Below are 18,854 nucleotides of genomic sequence, written 5' to 3' on the forward strand. Positions count from 1 at the left end.
ATAAAATTTGTCAGGTGAGCCAGGATAGCCCTCCTCCTCCGCCCAGCCACCGCAGTGATATCGGTTTAAGTCTATGAGTAAAATATTAATTATAATTATAATTTCAATATTATTATATGTTCAAGCATGCCCATGCATCACTTATAAATGTGTATCTATGTAGTTAAACACTAGGCATATTTTATAATGCATTCTTAATTGATGAAGTGCCATGGTTGTTGTTTATGGTAATTTGGAGCAGTGTGCGTTGGCGTGCGTGTGGTGTGTGGTATCGGATATGGATAGGACGGGTAGACGCGGCTTGAGAGACACTCTCTGGGACCCAGTCCTTTATGGATAAGTCGGAGTAGGCACGGCTTGAGAGACACTCATTGGCCCCCGCATTTGATTTATTAAGCGAAAGTCCGGCTTTAGAGACACTCGCTGGCAGAGGTTGGATTAAGAGAGCTGTATAAGGGATTAGCTCTCATATATGTACTGTTTGAACATTATTGGGTGTGTGAGTGCTCCAAATTGCCTTTTTACTGTTATGATGTGATTTGTATGAAAATTCTGATGATGTTGCATTTCACTCCTTAGGATGCATTAGCTTTAGATAGCTATAGAAATTGTGGTTAAAATTGGTATTTTACTCTCTGAGTCGAACGCTCACTTCTATTCATCTTATTTTTCCAGGCTACAGGAGGATTATTTGTTGTGACTAACATGCTCTTCTTCTTCCTAGGTCAATTAGTAATATCTAATGTATTTTGTTCAATTTAGTCAAATTTTAGACTCCGTATGTGTTAAGAGTATTTTAACCAATTTGGGACTGTAATATAATATTGTGTTGAATTTATAAGAACATTAAATGCATGCATGACTAAATTGGATGAGGGAGCTGAGCTCACATTTGATTTTATGATATTACGAGTATGTGGAGGGTGAGCTGAGCTCCCCAAATTATTATATATTATGTTTACAGGTCGAGCGGGTCAAAAACTTCCCGTTGTATGTTCCATTTTATGGTCGGATTCTGTCCGGTTAAATTCTTGAAATTGAGCCCAAATGGGCCTTAGGATTGAGTTGAGAAATAGTTAGGCTTACTACGGGCCTCGAGGGCTTTAGTCTAGCCCAGGTCCTAGTGCCGGTCCGGCCCATAGATTGGGTCGTGACAATTAATTTAGACCCCTTAAGATTAACATTTAATTTCTCAAAAAGCATAAAAATTAATGAGATGAAAAGTTAATCCATTATTTTTAAGTAATTAAACAATATTAACGAAAGATTAAAAATTACAAGTAACAGTAAACGCCTTATTGAAATCAGTTTTATCTTTATTGTTTTCTTAACATATTTTTTACCATATATCTCTCATATTTCTTACTCTTAAATAACATTTTTATCCATATTAACATTGTTTTTTGTTAAATGAGTCCTGTTAACATTTTTATAGTTGTTTTTACATATCTTTATATATCTGCAATGGACATATTTAGGTGTTTGATAAATCAAAATAAAAATAAATATACAAGATAATTTTTTTTGCATTATATATTTGGTTGAAATTTAGGAGGCATTTTGCCTGTAGCATGAGAAAATCTTATTCTTCTATATATAAAAAAGAGTTCAACATGGAGGGAATTATTAATAATTAGAAGACATATTACTAAATAATAATTCAAACCCATCTCTTGATAATCCTCACCTTCAAGCCATGTTTCATCTGAAGAATAATGGAGATATTAGGAGACACAGGATGCCCTTCCACTAACTGAACATGGTAGTTATGGATTATGGCAGCTGCCACCGTCTTCATCTGAACGAAAGCCACTTCTTTCCCCAAACAAGTTCTTGGTCCTGCATTAAAAGCTAAAAACTTGTATGATGGCTCATGCCTGATCTTTCCTCCCTCTGTAATCCACCTTTCTGGCTTAAATTCGAAGCAGTCTTTTCCCCATATGGATGCCATTCTTCCCATTGAATACAAGCATATCACTATCTTCATTTCAGGAGTCACTCGGTGCCCGCTTGGAAGCACATCTTCCTTGATAGGCTCCTTGTGCTGGAATGGAACTGGTGGGTAGAGCCTTAGCGATTCACAGAGTGCACCATGAAGATAAACTAGCTTGTTTACCTCCTGTGGATTGAATAGTCGCCAATTTTCTGCTTCGTTTGCTGGCATACTTGCTTTAAGCTCCTCTCTGATCTTGCTTTCTACTTGAGGATTCTTGGAAACAAGCCATAAGAACCATGTGAGAGCAGAACTTGTGGTGTCTCTCCCTGCAAGTAACAAATTTATAATGGTATCTCTTAGAAATTTGTCGTCTGGTTTAGATCCCATGATTTCAGCATCTCTCATATATGATGTTAACAAATCAACACCCTCTGATTCATCTTCTGAGGAAAGTGATAGACTGCTGAGTTGTTTTCTTTTCCTTGAGATATATTCTGCTGATATACTATCTAGAATTTTCCAAGCTCTTTCTATTTTCCCCTCCGGTCCGATTCTTAGAATCCTTTGTAACTTCCAGAGCCATTCAGGCGTTAAATGCCTGAAAAACAACGCTTCTTCAGCATCATCCATGGCCTTGGAGAATTCTACTTCTGGGAAATCAATCGACAGGCATCTTGGATTGTAGCCTGTAGCCAATATGCATGTGATATCAAATGTGAACCTCTGAAATACATCTTGCATGTCCACCACTAATCCTTGTTCAGCTACATGCTCAAGGACTGGAACTAGCCCTTTCTCCACCATGTCCCGACTGGTCTTCACCAAGAACTGGTGAAACCGCGGATGGTTAATCAATGCTTGAGCAAGTTTTCTCTGGTTCTTCCACCATTCTGAATCCGAATTGAAAATCCCTCGTCCCAGAATGTCAAAGATCTTGGAGAACTCGGTTCCTTTAGGAAAGTTTGAGAAGTTTGCGCTCATTATGTAGTGGACGTTGGCTGGCTCAACTGTGGCTAACAATTTGACGTTGGTAAACCAGGGACCTTGGAAGAAAAAGGTTTGCCCATTTCGCTCAACAACTTTTGTGATTGTATCGTGAGCTCGGTGAAGGCGGGAAAGAAAATTCGGCAGCATACCGACGACTGGCCAATTTGTGGGTTTGCCCTTTTTTTTGAACAAAAAGCGAAACAACACAAAACTAACGACTGCTGCGAAGATCTCAAGAATGGTTACTATGGCCATTGCTAAGCTCTGCGCACTACTTTGAGTTCTTGAAACCAGAGTCTTGGTCTCTCTCTCTATGTACAATATAAAAATAGCTTTCCAGTTTCTCCAGCGACAATTTATAAATATATCAATCAAATATAAATTTAGGAAATTTATGGATGCTATAAAATAATTGTTTAATTTAATTATATATTTAATTATATGTTGAATCTGAAATATATTGTTTAATTGGATAGATAATTACGGGCTGGGCCTGGCAAGACACATTATTTATCCTACCATATTCACTGGGAAATGATTTTTAATTATATTATATGAATTAGCTTATTAAATCAATAGTTTTTAAGATTTAAAATAGGGAAAAAATGAGTTATTTTCCTTTCCAAAAAAAAATTGTTGTTGTTGAGAATTTTTTTCTAAATTGCTGCTAATAGTATTTAAAATAATATTTTTACAAAAAACGCTTTTTTAACTCCATAATTTTGGTTTGAAAAAAAACTCCATAATTTTAATGTTAAATGAAATTTAATATCCATACACGTAAATTATCTGAAAATACTCAAAATTGTGAATAAACAAAAAAAATTAATCAACAACTTATGAAAACAGCAATTAACATATCACCTCCAAGAGGTGTTTGGTTCAACTAACATATCACCTCCAAGAGGTTTTTGGTTCAACTAATAATTGATAATCATCTAAATAGTCAAATTAATTTGTTTGATAAACTTTCAAAAGAATAGTAGATAACTAATATTAATAAAGGAAAATTATTATTTAATCTCTATATTTTAACAAAATTAATTATTTAACCTCTATATTTTAAAAACATATATTATTTAGTCTCTATAAAAATTTTTGTTAAACTATTTAGTCCCTCCGTTAAATTTTTCATTATCCATACTATTCACACTACTATTTAGTCTCTATATTTTAAAGAAATTAATTAGTTGATCCCTATATTTTGAAAAATACTACTTTTAGTCCTTCTATATTAGTAAAACTAATTAGTTGATTCATGTATTTTGAAAAATATATTCTTAGATAAAAATAGAAATTTTGCTATGTGAAGGCTAAATCTTAATTTACATATCTTTTTAAATTTTCAAATCTTTAAATATCATTTTTATGTTTTATCTATTTAGAAATAATTTTTCTTAATTATTTAGAAATTGAAAGAAACTTATTAACTTTTTTGTGTAGATAGTTTATACCATTTTTATTGACAGATGAAAACAAAGAAAGAATAAGGGGGAGAAAGGTGTGGGTGTAGAGAGAAGGAAACATGATGAGAGAAATAAGAAAGGATAACAAAGAAATAAGTTGAAAAGAATTAGGGTAATTTATGTATAAAAAATTATGAAACTAAATAGTTAATAGAATTAAATTACATAGACTAAATAATGTGTTTTTTTAAAATATAAAAACTAACTAATTAGTTTCACTAAAATAGATAGACTAATAGTAGGTTGACCAATATTGACTATTGAAAAATTTGACGAAAATACTAAATTATTTTACGAAAATTTTTATAGAAATTAAATATTATATTTTTTAAAATATAAAAATTAAAAAATTAATTTCATTAAAATGCAAAAACCAAATAATAATTTTTCCTCAATAAAAGCCTATCAACTATCTTTTAAATCACCGTTGCAATATAAATGTTTCATGAATTGCGGTATTTTTTTTATTATTTGAAAAAATTAACCTCGACATAAAAAAAAAAAAATGCAGAGTACAGTAGAAGCTTAATTAAGCAACACATTATTATTTTTTTTAGTGTGAAGCAACATAAATGTCACCAGTAAAACAATATTCATGCAAGTACACGTGTACTTTAGGTAATATTTTAAATAAAAAAAATAAATATACAATTATATTTTTTATTTTCAATTTTTTATAAAAAATTTTAATTATTTAAAATAATATATTTTTTAAAATATATATTTTTAATTTTGAATCTCAATACTAAATAGAATCATAATTGAAGTTTTTTTTTTTTTTTTTATTTCTTCTTAGGTTATTGAATTACAATTTTTTAGAGTATTTATTATTTATTTAATTATTTTAATAATAAAATAAATTATATAATATAATAAATTAAGAATTATATATTTATTTCAATAAGATAAATTAATAAAATAAAATAAATTATTTCATATATACGTATTAATTATTTTACATATCAACAATAATAGCTATACATAATTTTATCAAATGCTTAGGCACTGTTTGGCAATAATTTTAAGGTAGTGTTTAGTGTTTTGACTTATCCCTCTTAGTTGTATTCTTTGATGACATAGTTTTTATATTAATATTTAGATGTTAAGAAAATAGTTCATTAAATGTTATCTCTTCTAATTTTTAGAAGTAAGAGAGTGTTTTGACCATTATAAAAAAGATTATGCCATTATTTTATATTTAACTATTAATATAATAGTTATTTTTATCAAATGCTTATTCTTTAAATTATTACATAAATAACTAACTACTAATCGCTAATATATAACCACTAATAGTTAGTAAAATAGTTGATAGCTACTAAAATAATTAAGATTGCCAAACAAACTCTTAATATAAATAATTTATAGTTACTAGCAAACAGTAATAATTATTATATTACGAATTTAGTATTTTTGTAATTATATATAAGTGGGCCTTTCTATAAATCATTATAATTGAATTTCATATTTATATAAGTAAATAAGCATTATTTTGAGTCTTTTTAATAATTTTTTAACTTTAAATAACCAATAATTTCCCAACTTATGCATGGAAATTATTTTGTGTTAATTTTGTAATTAAGATAAAATTTTCCTTTTATTGGTGTTAGTATAGCATTAGCATGTTTTAATTGTACTAGGAATTTTTTTTCCTTACCAAACACAAGTTAAGATTATCGATTCCTCTAATTTAATTTATAAAAGAATTGTTTTTTATTTATTTATTCATGTTATGTTTTAAAAATTGATGGTTCATGGTGCTGCCATGCATTTCAAGAGACCAATACTATTGCCACGTAAGCCTGTAAAATAAAGAAAAGTGAGGTCAGTGGCCTTTCGGCCAGCACTCCGATGCTTAAGTCAGAAAATAGTCATTTGAAAACAAGATAATAAGAGAATGATTTAGTATTCATTTTGACAGTACATTTGTATCTAATTCTTGGTTTTTCTTTGATATTTATAGGCTTTAGGGATAATACTCATTGCCTCAATCACGGAGACAATCTCAAGTTGACATCCTGAGATTGTCTCCTAAAAATCGGGTTTGATCTTTGTTTAATGCTACTACTGCTCGGCATTTGTCATGACCCAACCTATGGGCCGGACCGGCACTAGGACCTGGGCCAGCCCAAAGCCCCTGAGGCCCGTAGTAAGTCTAACTGTTCATTAACCCAACTCTAAGGCCCATTTGGGCCCAAATTCAAGAAAACAAACGGACAGAGTTCGGCTATAAAATGGACTTTCCAACGGGGAGTTTTCGACTCACCCGACCTGTAAACACAATATATATTCAATTGGGGAGCTCAGCTCACCCTCCACATACTTATCAACATAAAAATAAATGGGAGCTCAGCTCCCTCATCCAATCCATCAAACATGCATAGCATATTAAGTTTACAGGTCCCAAAATAATAATTTAGTTTACAGACCCAAATCAAATAAACATTTCTAACACATGCGGAAATCCTAAGATTTAACCAGTTTATACAAACATTAGTAATTGACCTGCGAGGGAGAAAGCAGGTTAACCTCAAAAATATCCTCCTGTGGCCTGTAAAAATTTTTGAACAGGAGTGAGCGTTCGACTCAGAGAGTAAAATATCAATTTTAACCATAATCTCTATAACTATCTAGTACTAATGTAACCTGTGGAGTGAAATGCAACAGCAACAACATTTTCACATCATAACATCAAAAAGGTAATTTGGAGCACTCACGCACCCTGTAGCATCAATCATAATATATGAGAGCTGATCCCCTATACAGCTCTCTTAAATCCAACTCAGTGCCAAGAACTCACTTCGGACTTCCACTTAATAACCAAATCGAGGGTCCCAGAAGAACTCAAGCCGTGACTACCCCTCAAGGATCGGGTCCCAGCGAAGAACTCAAGCCGTGACTACCCGTCCTATCCATAGTCCATACCACATCACACGCACGCCAACGCACGCACACTGCTCCAAATTACCGCAACAACATTCATGGCACTTTAACAGTTATGAATGCAACATAAATCGTGCCTAGAGTTTAACTACATAAATATATGCATATAAGTGATGCATGGGCATGCTGAACATATAATAATATCGAAATTACAATTAAAATTTATATTTTACTCACAGACTTGACGACAATCACTGTGGCGGCTGGGCGGAGGAAAAAGTCTGTCACCTGACAATTATATTACAATTATTTAATACAATCTGACTCAATACAAATAAAGAAAAAGACCAATACGTCCTAAGTCGTGCCGAAAATCCGGCAGAGTCTCCCCTATACCTAGGACCTACCCAACCTGCAAAAGGGCTCAAAACACACTTCTATACTCACAATCCATAATCCACAACTCAATCACATCACACAGCCCATCAAATCAATCATCCATCACAATATGTAAAATTTCAATTTAGTCCCTATAATTGACCATTTTTGCAAAAACTGCCCAAATCAGCTCTAAAAATTTTAAAACTTTGGCCCGTGGTCCTTAGCAATATTACTAAGCTATTGCAAAAAGAATCATAATTTTCTAAGCTACCACGAATATTTTACGGATTTTTAATCCTATTTAAGCACTAGAAAATTACGAAAAAGCAAGGTTCGGGTTTACCTTTGCCGATTCCGACTTCGGGAACGCGCCGACGCCCGACAATGGGGCTAGCCAAAACCTCGGTCCAATTCGAGACTTTTCTCGTAACGGTCCGCGCAATTTCAGAATTTCCGCGAATCGAGGATACCTACACAAAGCCCATAACACGAGGGTTAGTACATAAATTTTTCAGAATTTTCTAAGCTCATTAAATGCTCGAAAAAACACTACGAAGTTTCGTAGGACCCACCGAAAAACGGTGTCGGAAAAATTTGAAATTTATGTCGCCGCGAAGCTCTCGACGAGTGGAGCGTGCTGGTACCCTCGGTTTTCTCGTGGGATTCACGATTTTCGAGAAATCTAGCCCAAAAGTCGAAATTGGCTAAAAACTTCCCGAGCAAAAATCGGACAAACCGCTCAATGGATTTCGGCGTTCTTTGTGTCTATGGAAAGCTCTCGTCGAGTAGATGATTTTAGACACAAGACTCGGTCCAATTGGTGGCCGGATCGGCCGGATTTTGGCCGGAGAAGCCAAAACGCCACGCGCGCGAGGGAGGGGATTCGCGCGTGGGTTTCCGGCCGGGTGGCAGTGGTGGCGCGCCGTGGCAGGAGGTGGTGGAGGGAGGAGAGAGAAAAGAGAGAGAAAAGGGAGAGGGAACGTCGCGCGCGGGAGGAAGAAAAAGAGAAGAAGACCGGTCCGATTCGACCGGTCCGATCCGGGCCGGTTCGATTCGGCCGGTTCGATTCAGAATACAAAATTTTGAATTTTTACTCTGCCTCGAGATCGAAAACGAGGTCCAAAAATTTCGAAAAAAATTCCAGAAAACTCAGAAAAATACGTAGACTCTAAATATATTTTTAGTTTTGCCACGTGGTCTTTAAACTAATTTTTAAAAATCATCAAAGTTTATATTTTCGGAAAATCGAACCCGATTTTTAAAATCCGAAAAATCTCAAAAAAATTCCTAAAATTTAAATAAAATTAAAATACCAAAAATGCTCATAAATTTTAAAATTTTGGGGTGTTACAGTATAGGTTTTGCTCAGCTTGTTTCCCAAGTGATAACATTACTTCCTTCTCTTGTTGTTGTCTGGCCCAGCTAGATCGAACTATCTTTTGTTTGATTTGACCTAGCTCAGTTTAGGTGGTTGAGCAGCCTCTGGTTTGGTTTTGACTCTAATCGAGTGTTGACTTTTTAACTGCTACGTTAGTTATGTTAGCTTAGTTTTATCAAGCGTTGACGCTTTGACTGCCACATTGGATGTTTTGTTTCAAGCGCTGACCAGTTGCCTTGATCTTGGGCAAGGAGTATCCGTTTATTAAAATTTAGCATAGAAATAATTAATTTGTATTTGATGTAGTTCATAGATTTTTCTGTGAGTATGGGCCTACAAGACAAGAGAGAACACTGGGTGAGTTGTCTTGGGTAACCTCTCCGATATTTAAATCAGTATTAGTATTTAATAGAATATAAATTGACTAAAGAGAACAATGTACCTGAATATGGAGGCTTGAACTCCTTATATAGGCATCGAAAAGACTCCTATTTGGAGTAGGATTTAGTATTTGAGATAGGATTCCTATTTTGGAGAAAGTTTAATTAGAGTGAGATTCATAATCCCCAATAAGGTGGGATACTTATCCTTAGTGGATAATGTTTATATTGGACTAGGACTCGAGTATTCTAGGGTGGTATTGTGTGTGTGTGTGTGTGTGTGTGTGTGTGTGTGTGTGTGTGTGTATCATTAGTCCCCCCTACAGTATGAATCTTTATGTTCATTGTCTAATAATATATTAGATGACAAAGTTCTGACCATGTCATAAAGCCTTTTGAGATTTTTAAGAAAACTATTACTTTAAAATTTTGAGCGAATTATTGCCTCAAATATTTTTATTGGCGTAATGTTGCCTTAATGGGTGGCTAGTTATTGTCTTGAAAACATTAGAGTGGTGGACTATTGCCTTTAAGGTAGGGCATTCTAACGCCTTGACGTGACAGACTTTTGCCATTGTTAAGTGGCTTTTCTAATGCCTTAATGATGAAATTATGCCTTAGGTGGCTTTTGACGCCTCTTTGGATGGATTTATGCCTTGGATGGTTTATCGACGCCTCTTTAGGTAGACTTGTGTCTTAGGTGGGTTGTTTATGCCACTTGGTGAACTTATGTAAACTTATACCTTATATGGCTTTTTCTACGCCCCTTGGGTAGACTTGTGCCTTAGGTAGGCTGTCAACACCGCTTGGCAGAATTATGCATTTGGGTGGCTTGTCAATACCTTTTTAGGCAGACTTGTATATTGGATGGCTTGTTAACGCCTCTTTGGATGGTCTTATACCTTTGGATGGTTTGTCAATGCCTTCATGATGGACTCATGCCGTAGATGATTTGTTGACACCTCTTTGAGTGGACTTATGCCTTAGATGGCTTGTTAACGCCATGGGAGACTTATGCCTTGAATGGCTTGCCAATGCCTCTTTGGATGAACTTATGCCTTGAATGGCTTATTGACACTTTCATAATGGACTTATGCTTTTTAGGTGACTTGTCAATGCCTCTATAATGGACTTATGCCTTGAATGGCTTATCAATATCTCTTTGGGTAGACTTGTGCCTTATATGGTTTGTAGATGCCTTCATGGCGGACTTATATCTTGAATGGCTTGTCAACGCCTCTTTAGGCAGATTTATGCCTTGGATGGCTTATCGACGCCTTCATGGCAGACTTATGCCTTAGATGGCTTATTGACACATTTTTGGGTGGACTTATGCCTTTTACGCAGCTTGTCAATGCCTTTATGGTGGACTTATGCATTGAATGGCTTATCAATGACTCTTTGGGTAGAATTATGCCTTGAATGGCTTGTCAACGCCTCTTTGGATGGCTTATCAATGCCTTAGATGACTTATTGATGCCTTCATGGGTGGACGTGTGTCGTTGGTGGCTTTATCGATGCTTTATGGGCAAATGTGTGCCGTTGTGGCTTTGTCAATGCCTTATGAGTGAACGTGTGCCGTTAATGGCTTTGTTGATGCCTTATAGGTGGACGTGTGCCTTTGATAGCTTTGTCGATGCCTCATGGGTGAACATGTACCGTTGATGGCTTTGTCAATGCCTTATGAGTAAACGTGTGCCGTTGGTAGCTTTTTGGTGGGCATTGTGGCCCTTAGAGATTTTTCTTCAAAAATAATGGTTGTGCAAACTTTGTTACAAGTAATAAATAATGTAATACATTAAGTGTGTATTTTATATTTCAAGTATATTTAAGTATTAATCTTAACCAATAATAAAAGGCCTTCATATTTGGAAATAACACATTATACTTGTATTGAAATATTTACGCATTAATGTGCATATAAATTTATTTAATTTTAATTAAAAGCCTATATCTTTTTTTAAGATAAGGGTGATATTAAAATAGAGAAATTTAGAGCAATAAACTCTGAAAGGAGGGTATATATGCTCACAACTAATTAATTATCAGTGATGATATTATTGAACTAAGTAATTTAATCCAATTAAATATGTACAATTACCTTTATTTAATTCTTGCAATGGCATTCGTAAATAATTAAAGGGGATAAACATGACACCTTTTAATCTTTAGAACGTGGGAGCTGTTTTTTGAACGGAAGGCCAATTTTAACAATATGATATTTTTGTAAATTGTCAAAACCAAGAGTATTTTTTCAATCATGAATGTAGTGGCATACTTGTAATATTATCTAAAAAATATATGCATGGATGATGATGGAACACTTGTAAAAAAAGAAACTACCATGGCAGCTAGAGAAGAAAAAATGGTGGCATACTGAAGGTAATTTTAATGACAAGAAATTATGGGAGGGATAAATGTAACACCCCTATTTGTATAGCCTGGTACATTTCATTGTTTCGGTGACCGGTGTCGGTTCTGACAATTAAAGAGATTAGAACCACATCTAAGACACCTAGAGAAGCCCTGAACACAAATAATTAGTAATTGTCAAATAGTTAAGTATAAATAAGAAAAACAGAACACCAGAAGTTAAAAGAGCCGGGAGTCACAGCGATGTGTGACCTTTTCAGAAAATGACTGCAAGGTCAGTCTAAACTCAAATTTCGAACAGAAAAATGTGACGCCGTAGTCCTTAGGACTATTGCGAACACAGTGGAAAAGAGAAAATCACAGAAAAGAATTGTTAAGCAGGTCAAATAATTAGGTCAGTGATCCAGAAGAAATATCGAATAACTTGCAAACCGGATTGAACCAGCGAGGGGCAATTTGGTCAATTCACCCCTAAAGCTGACTCCTGACCTAACTGTCCAATAAAATTTGAGAAAAGAAAATTTTGAGATCAAGAATTAAATTAAAGAACTAATGAAAAAAAATAAATGAAAAAGAAAAAGGGAAAGAAAAAGGTTTATTTACATCATGCATGACATAAGCATGATGTAATAAACCTAATATTTAAAAAATTGAAATTGTGGGATAAATCCTAATACTTAAAAGATAAAAATAAAAAGAAAATTCATTTCATCTTCCTCAACGTAACCAGCCGCCCCACCTCTCTCAGGTCTCTCTCTCAAAAACTCCATTGAAGCCCACTTTGAGCTTGAGAAAGCCTACATCCAAGCACCTAAATCCATAAACTCCTCCATTAAATCATGTCTTTGAACCTTGCTAAGCAACTTAGGAGTAAAAAGAAAAAGGAATCAAAGAGTTGAGAAGAGGAAATTTTGTCTCAACAAGGTTAGTATTCTAAACTTGAAAATTTGTAGTTAAATGATTATGTTTTAGTTTAATTAACTTAGAAATTGTGTAAAATCAAACAAAAACAGTTATTGAGGGACCAAATAGAAATTTTGGCCAGCTAGGGTTAGGGTTCGAAATGAATGAGTTTGAGGTGTTTGAATGGTTATTTGAAGTGAATTAGGTGTATAGATCATGAATATACACTTTAAATTGCATTAGAGTTGAAATGTATATAACTAGGGTTTTGAGCTTATAAAAAATTGGAGAAAAAGTTGAGAATTGGTCAATTGATATATTTGACCTTATTTGAGTTGAGAAATGGTCAATTGTGACCATTTTTGGTGTGTATGAATTGTTGGAAACAAGTTCCAATTCGGATAGGTTAGGGTTAATCTGTAGGCAGCTTGACCTAGGTCCCTTTTAGGGACCAAAAATGAAAATTTACCAACTCAATTGGTGTGAGACTAATTGGGAATGAAACTAGACACAAAATGGCACATTTTTCATTTAGGAATCATGCCCATAAAGTGACCATAACTTAGTGAATAATTAGGCCAAATCTGGAATTGGGACACTAACCTGTACAAAATGACCAAATAAATAGTAGTTATATAAATGACCATAACTTGGTCTAGGAAGGTCCAAATGACCTGAATTTTATACCGAAAGAAAGCTGAGACATAGTCTTACAACTTTCATGAAGAAAACAAACCCAAATTTTGATCATAACCTGTCCAAAAACTCACCTACAGTTAACACACAAAAATTGCCAATAACCAGGAATTGCCCAAAATTCTTGGTAATGCCAAATCCGGCCAGCCATGTTCAAATGGCTATAACTTGGGCTACAAAACTCCAAATGGAGTGATTCAAAAAGGAAAATAAAGTTAAGACAATAAGAAACAACTTCTATGAAGAAAACTTAGCCAAATTACCACAGCAACATGACCAATGGAACAGTACAAAATAGGACATCAAAACTGAAAATTTAAAATTGTGCCCAAGAAACTTAAAGTTTGAGAAAACAACCAAAACCAACAAATTAGGTAACCAAAATGTGGTATGTGGGTGAAATTGAAATTCCCATACCTATTAAGCATTAGAGAGTCAATAAATTGACTTGAATAATATCGTGAATAGTAACCCTGAAATACAAATTTTAATGAACATCAAGTTTAACATATTAAAGTTAGATATAAATAGATTTGAATTTATTTTTGGACTTATGATAAATTATGATAATGAAACACTGTGAAACTGTGTATTTCAGTTGAAAAGAATATCGGAAAATAACCCGAAGCATCAAGTCAAGGCCAAAAGGCGACTCGTATAAAGTTTATGCACAACATAAACATTCTTTAAAATTTCTTTGCAAAGTGCATGAAATGATTTGTGGTTTATTTATGTTGCAAAATAATGATTGAAATGTACACTATGTTTTTTATCTAAATTGTTGGAAATTTGATGATATGTGATTTAATTGTCAGTAAATGTTTGATAAATTGATAAGATAGTTTTGAAACCACAGTGTCATGACCATATATTTGAATGTCTCACTAGCATGACTAGTGGAAGAAATTAGTTTTGAATTTTGATTCCTTCTCTGGTTGAAGTGTTGAGGTGTGTGCTAGTAGAAGAAGAAATTTGAATGGGTACCTATATATTTGAGCTAGCTAGCCTTGTGATTTCTCATAAGCCTCCGGCTATTGAGATGAATATTGTTGTGAATGGCATGATATAACTGTGTGTTTTTATGAAATTCGTTTTGAGACTTCCTAAATAAAATTGTTTAGACTAAAAGTTTATAAATCATGTTTTGTATCTGTTTTTCATTTTCAGTTCAATATTTGAATAAATGTGATTGGAATTATGCATAAATGTTATTTTAGTATGTTGTGCACCACTGAATCATAGTACTCAGCGATGACTGTTATTGCTGTCATAGATATAGAGACTAGAGTAGCAGCAGAGTGAGCTGCTGAGGATCTTAGAGCTATAACCCTGATGTTTTGTCGGATATAATTTTATACCCCGAATGTAATGTTTATATTTTGGTGTATGTAAATATATGTACATGTACAAATTAGTCTTGAGCAGTTGTATAGAGTTTATAATAAAATTAGTTTGGATTTTCTCATGTATATTTTGGATGATGAATGTAATTTGATTTTACTTTAATGAAATATGAATGAAATTATTTAGTATTATTTTGATGATAATAGAATTGAGAATTATTTTGGATTTTGGAGTTTGGGAAAAATTGTATTGATTGTGTTGTAGTAGTGATGGATTTTGATGAAAAGAATTATAGGAAGTATTTTTACAGGTTTTTGAAGAACTATTTTCTTAAAATACAGACGGCACTCTGCCGAAATTTTTTCAAAAATTTGTGTAAAAACAAAATGGACAAAAATTTTGAACAAGTTTTTAAACTTTTATTAAATGTAAGAAAATGCTCACCACTTCTAAAAAAGTAAGAAAATGGTTTAAAATCCCTTGTAGGGTACTTAATGAGTTATCGGTAGGTAAAGTTCGGTAGTTCATTAGGTATTCTATGGGATCATGTTATGCCTTACAGAGGGGTAAGGTGTGACACGTTTTAGTGGTATCAGAGCGAATTTTTGAAATATGTTTTTATTTGTGAATTTGTGTCTTTTCTTTGATAAGTACAACTACTCAATGTCGTTATTTGTTACATACAGTGCATTACATCATAAATACGAACTAACAAAGGGAAATCTCCTTGTGTTATTTGTTCAGGAGATATCTTAACTCCAATTTGAAATTGTAACACCCTTCACCCGACTACAGTGTAGCCGAGCAAGGCGTGCTACAATCGGTGCCGGAGCACCCTATCTTATCTTACTTTATTCCTTTCATATTTTGATCTCATTATATTTTAATATTAATTATTTTTCGACGGAGAAACCAGTGGAGTTTCCCCTATTTTATTACCAGTTGACGTGTTTTACTATTTACCTGTTTGAAAGTTTCAATAATATTTTACAAATAAAATCTCATCAATTATTTTCATAACCATCTCATAATTCACATATCATTCATATATCTCAATTTCATATTCATTTCCATGCATTATCTATATATTTCAAATCTGTCTTCGAATCCATACAATCTCATTCATGCTCAAATCACATAAGTAAAATTTTCAAATTTCTTTAATTTACATAATTTCATAATTTACATGATATATAAATTAATTATATATGAAAAAGCTAATTTATTAAATTACATTACATTTCTATTAATTACCTGCTCATAATCTACATTATAATACAATATCTAGCATTTTATACTAAACACAAAATATGATCTATATGGGCCCCATCTACATGCATTGCTGAGGAGGTGACAACCTTGAATACTCCAGCCACTTCTGCAGATCTGGACTCCAAAAATCTTAGTCAAAGTACCTGCGAGAGGAAACAAATCCATCGCGCTAAGCATTGCTGCTTAGTGGTGCAATAATAGAACAAGAAAATAAAATATACAAATAAAGAAAGAACGAAGCATAATTTGAATATTTAAGAATCAATTTAATTTAATACAATGTGTCTAATATTAATTATCTTTTGTTCTCATTTGTTTCGCTTTGGAAGCGTTTAATTCCGAAATTCACAGTGATAATGTACAACATACAGAATAAATAAAAATACTCAGTTTATATTTATATGGCAATAGAAGGTACATTTAAAATATTTAGTTAAGTTATACCTATTTTTGCAACTCTTTTATCATTTTACTTAACAATTTTTATGTGGTTTGGATCATTTCATAATTGTAACTAATTCTTTTGAAGTCTTATTAACTCATTTATTTGATTTCTAACATTTTTAATTACTAATAGTCTTAATTTGTTTCAATAAATTACACTGCCCAAGTAACCTATGACAGGCTGACTAAACTGGATAACAGGTCGTTGGCACAGGACACCGCGGTGCCTTAGGCCGTCATACCATGGGACGCAGAACGTCAACCACGTATGCAGTCAGTATGGCTAAAAAGCCATGATAACACATAATCGGGCATAAAAGCCATGAATACGGGCATAAAGCCATGAATACGGGCATAAAGCCTTAAATACGGGCATAAAGCCTTTCACAGTACTGCTAAAACAATACCCTATTGGCATGCCAATCTATCCAATCTGACACACGTGTCTAGGCAATACAAGGGCACATAATATCATTAAATATTAATATATTGTGTTTTATGACTTTATTATTTAATGATAAATTTCAATTATAATTCATACATTCATTTGATCATTTATATGATCACAATTCACATCAATTATCTTTTTTTTACCATTGTACTCAAAATACTTCTCCTCTCTACAATAATGAGAAATAATGTCTCATTCATACATTAATATGGTTCACATGTACCATTATATTCAAAACATTTTTCCTTTCTCATTTATATATTTAAGAATCTACTTATGTAGTCACAAATTTTATATTTCAAGTTGAGTTATTAATATTTTATGAATTCCATTTGTGATGAGCATATAAGCTCTAACTATCTATTCACATCAATTAGGTGACTTATTTTTCATGTTTCAAGTAATCCATGAATATTTCATGGACTTCAAATTTATGGCCTTAATTTCTTTTTTTAACAATTTTGACTAGGATGCATAGTCCACATTTGTCATACAATTCTAAGCATTTAAGCTTAGAATTGGTTCTAGGTCTTCGTCTTAATTTACTAATCATTTTGATTACTATTTACCTTACTAGTCAACCAAAATGTTGACTTTTTTATACTTAATGGATATATTAATTCTAATTACGCCAAGATCCCACATTTTGAGTTTTACATTTGCTAGTATTAATTGCCAATTGCAATTTAAAGTCCCCTAGATGCATTTCTAATTTCAAATTTTGAATTTCAAGTTTTGGTGTCACTATTCACCTCATTGGTCAACAAAAATGTTGACTTTTGGATAGAAAATAGGTATATTGGTTTTGACACTCCCAACATACCACATTTTGCATTTAAAATTTGTTGGAATTAACTCCTAAATCCATTTCCAAACCTAAAACCTAGAGAGCAGAATTTTTAGTTTTTGTGATCCAAATTTACTGTTCCATTGGGCCCTGTTGCAGTGGGAATTTGAGGAAATAGTAAACATGAAAGTTGTTCCTTATTTTGTCTAGTTGAATTTCCTTTTTTGAATCATTCCATTTGGAGTTTTGTAGCTCCAGATATGGTCCAAAAACCAAAGCTGGCCGGATTGCCAAAACTGCAGGATTACCAAATCTACAGTACCATGAACAGTGAGTGTGATTGCATTTTTGAATAGGTTATGGCCATAATTTGGGGTAGGTTTATTCATGAAAGTTGTTTGTCTATGTCTTAAATTATTGCTGTAAAAATTTCAGGTCAATTGACCCATTCTAAAGTGAGTTATGGCCAAATGAACAGTTACTGTTCATTTGGTCATTCTGCAGAAGCTGATTACAGGGTATCCGGATTGGGGCCAACTTTTGGTCCTCTTGATTTGGTCTTTTGGGCATGGTTTCTTCAGCAAAATTGTGTCATTATAAGTCTAGTTTCATGTCCAATTGGCCAAACACCAATTGAACCTACACAGCCAAAGATATAGCAGTCCAAACAGGTTGGACTTACAGCCTCCCTGCTGCTGTCACTAGGCAGCCTGCCCATTTCACTTTGCCATGCAATAGTTCACTCCTAATTATGGTCAACTTACCTCAAATGGACACTAATTGACCATTAAAATGTTCTTTAACAATTTCATAAGCAAAGTCAAATTTTCACTCCTAAACCCTAGCTCAAATTCATGGTTTTCACAAATTTCTTTAGTTAACTCTTTCATTCCTTGTATATATATATGTATACACTTTAAACATAATCTCTAATTCACTCTAAGTCCATTAAAAAAATCAAACTCATTCCTTCCTAGGGCTGCCGAAAATTTAAGATACTCTAACATATATAATTTACTTCAAATTTTTACAATTTCTTAACTTAAATTGATGCTCTAACAAAGATTAAAAGAGTGAGAGAGGAAATATAGCACTAACCTCTTTGCTCAACTTATTGAGCTTGTGAAAACTCTAGAATTTCTCCTCTTTGTAGCTGCCTAAAGCTTCCTTAGG

General features: G+C 33.3%; 1 protein-coding gene across 1 annotated transcript; it reads right to left on the minus strand.

Moving 5' to 3' along the window:
• Nucleotides 1–1,572: 1,572 nt before the first annotated feature.
• Nucleotides 1,573–3,466, minus strand: LOC110649947 (alkane hydroxylase MAH1). The gene has a single exon (XM_021804710.2). It carries the CDS (start codon nt 3,176–3,178, stop codon nt 1,661–1,663), a length of 1,518 nt encoding a protein of 505 aa, XP_021660402.2. The 5' UTR covers nt 3,179–3,466; the 3' UTR covers nt 1,573–1,660.
• Between the last annotated feature and the right edge of the window lie 15,388 nt (nt 3,467–18,854).

Source organism: Hevea brasiliensis, chromosome 7 (genome assembly GCF_030052815.1).
Source record: "Hevea brasiliensis isolate MT/VB/25A 57/8 chromosome 7, ASM3005281v1, whole genome shotgun sequence".
In the NCBI taxonomy this organism is placed as follows: Eukaryota; Viridiplantae; Streptophyta; class Magnoliopsida; order Malpighiales; family Euphorbiaceae; genus Hevea; species Hevea brasiliensis.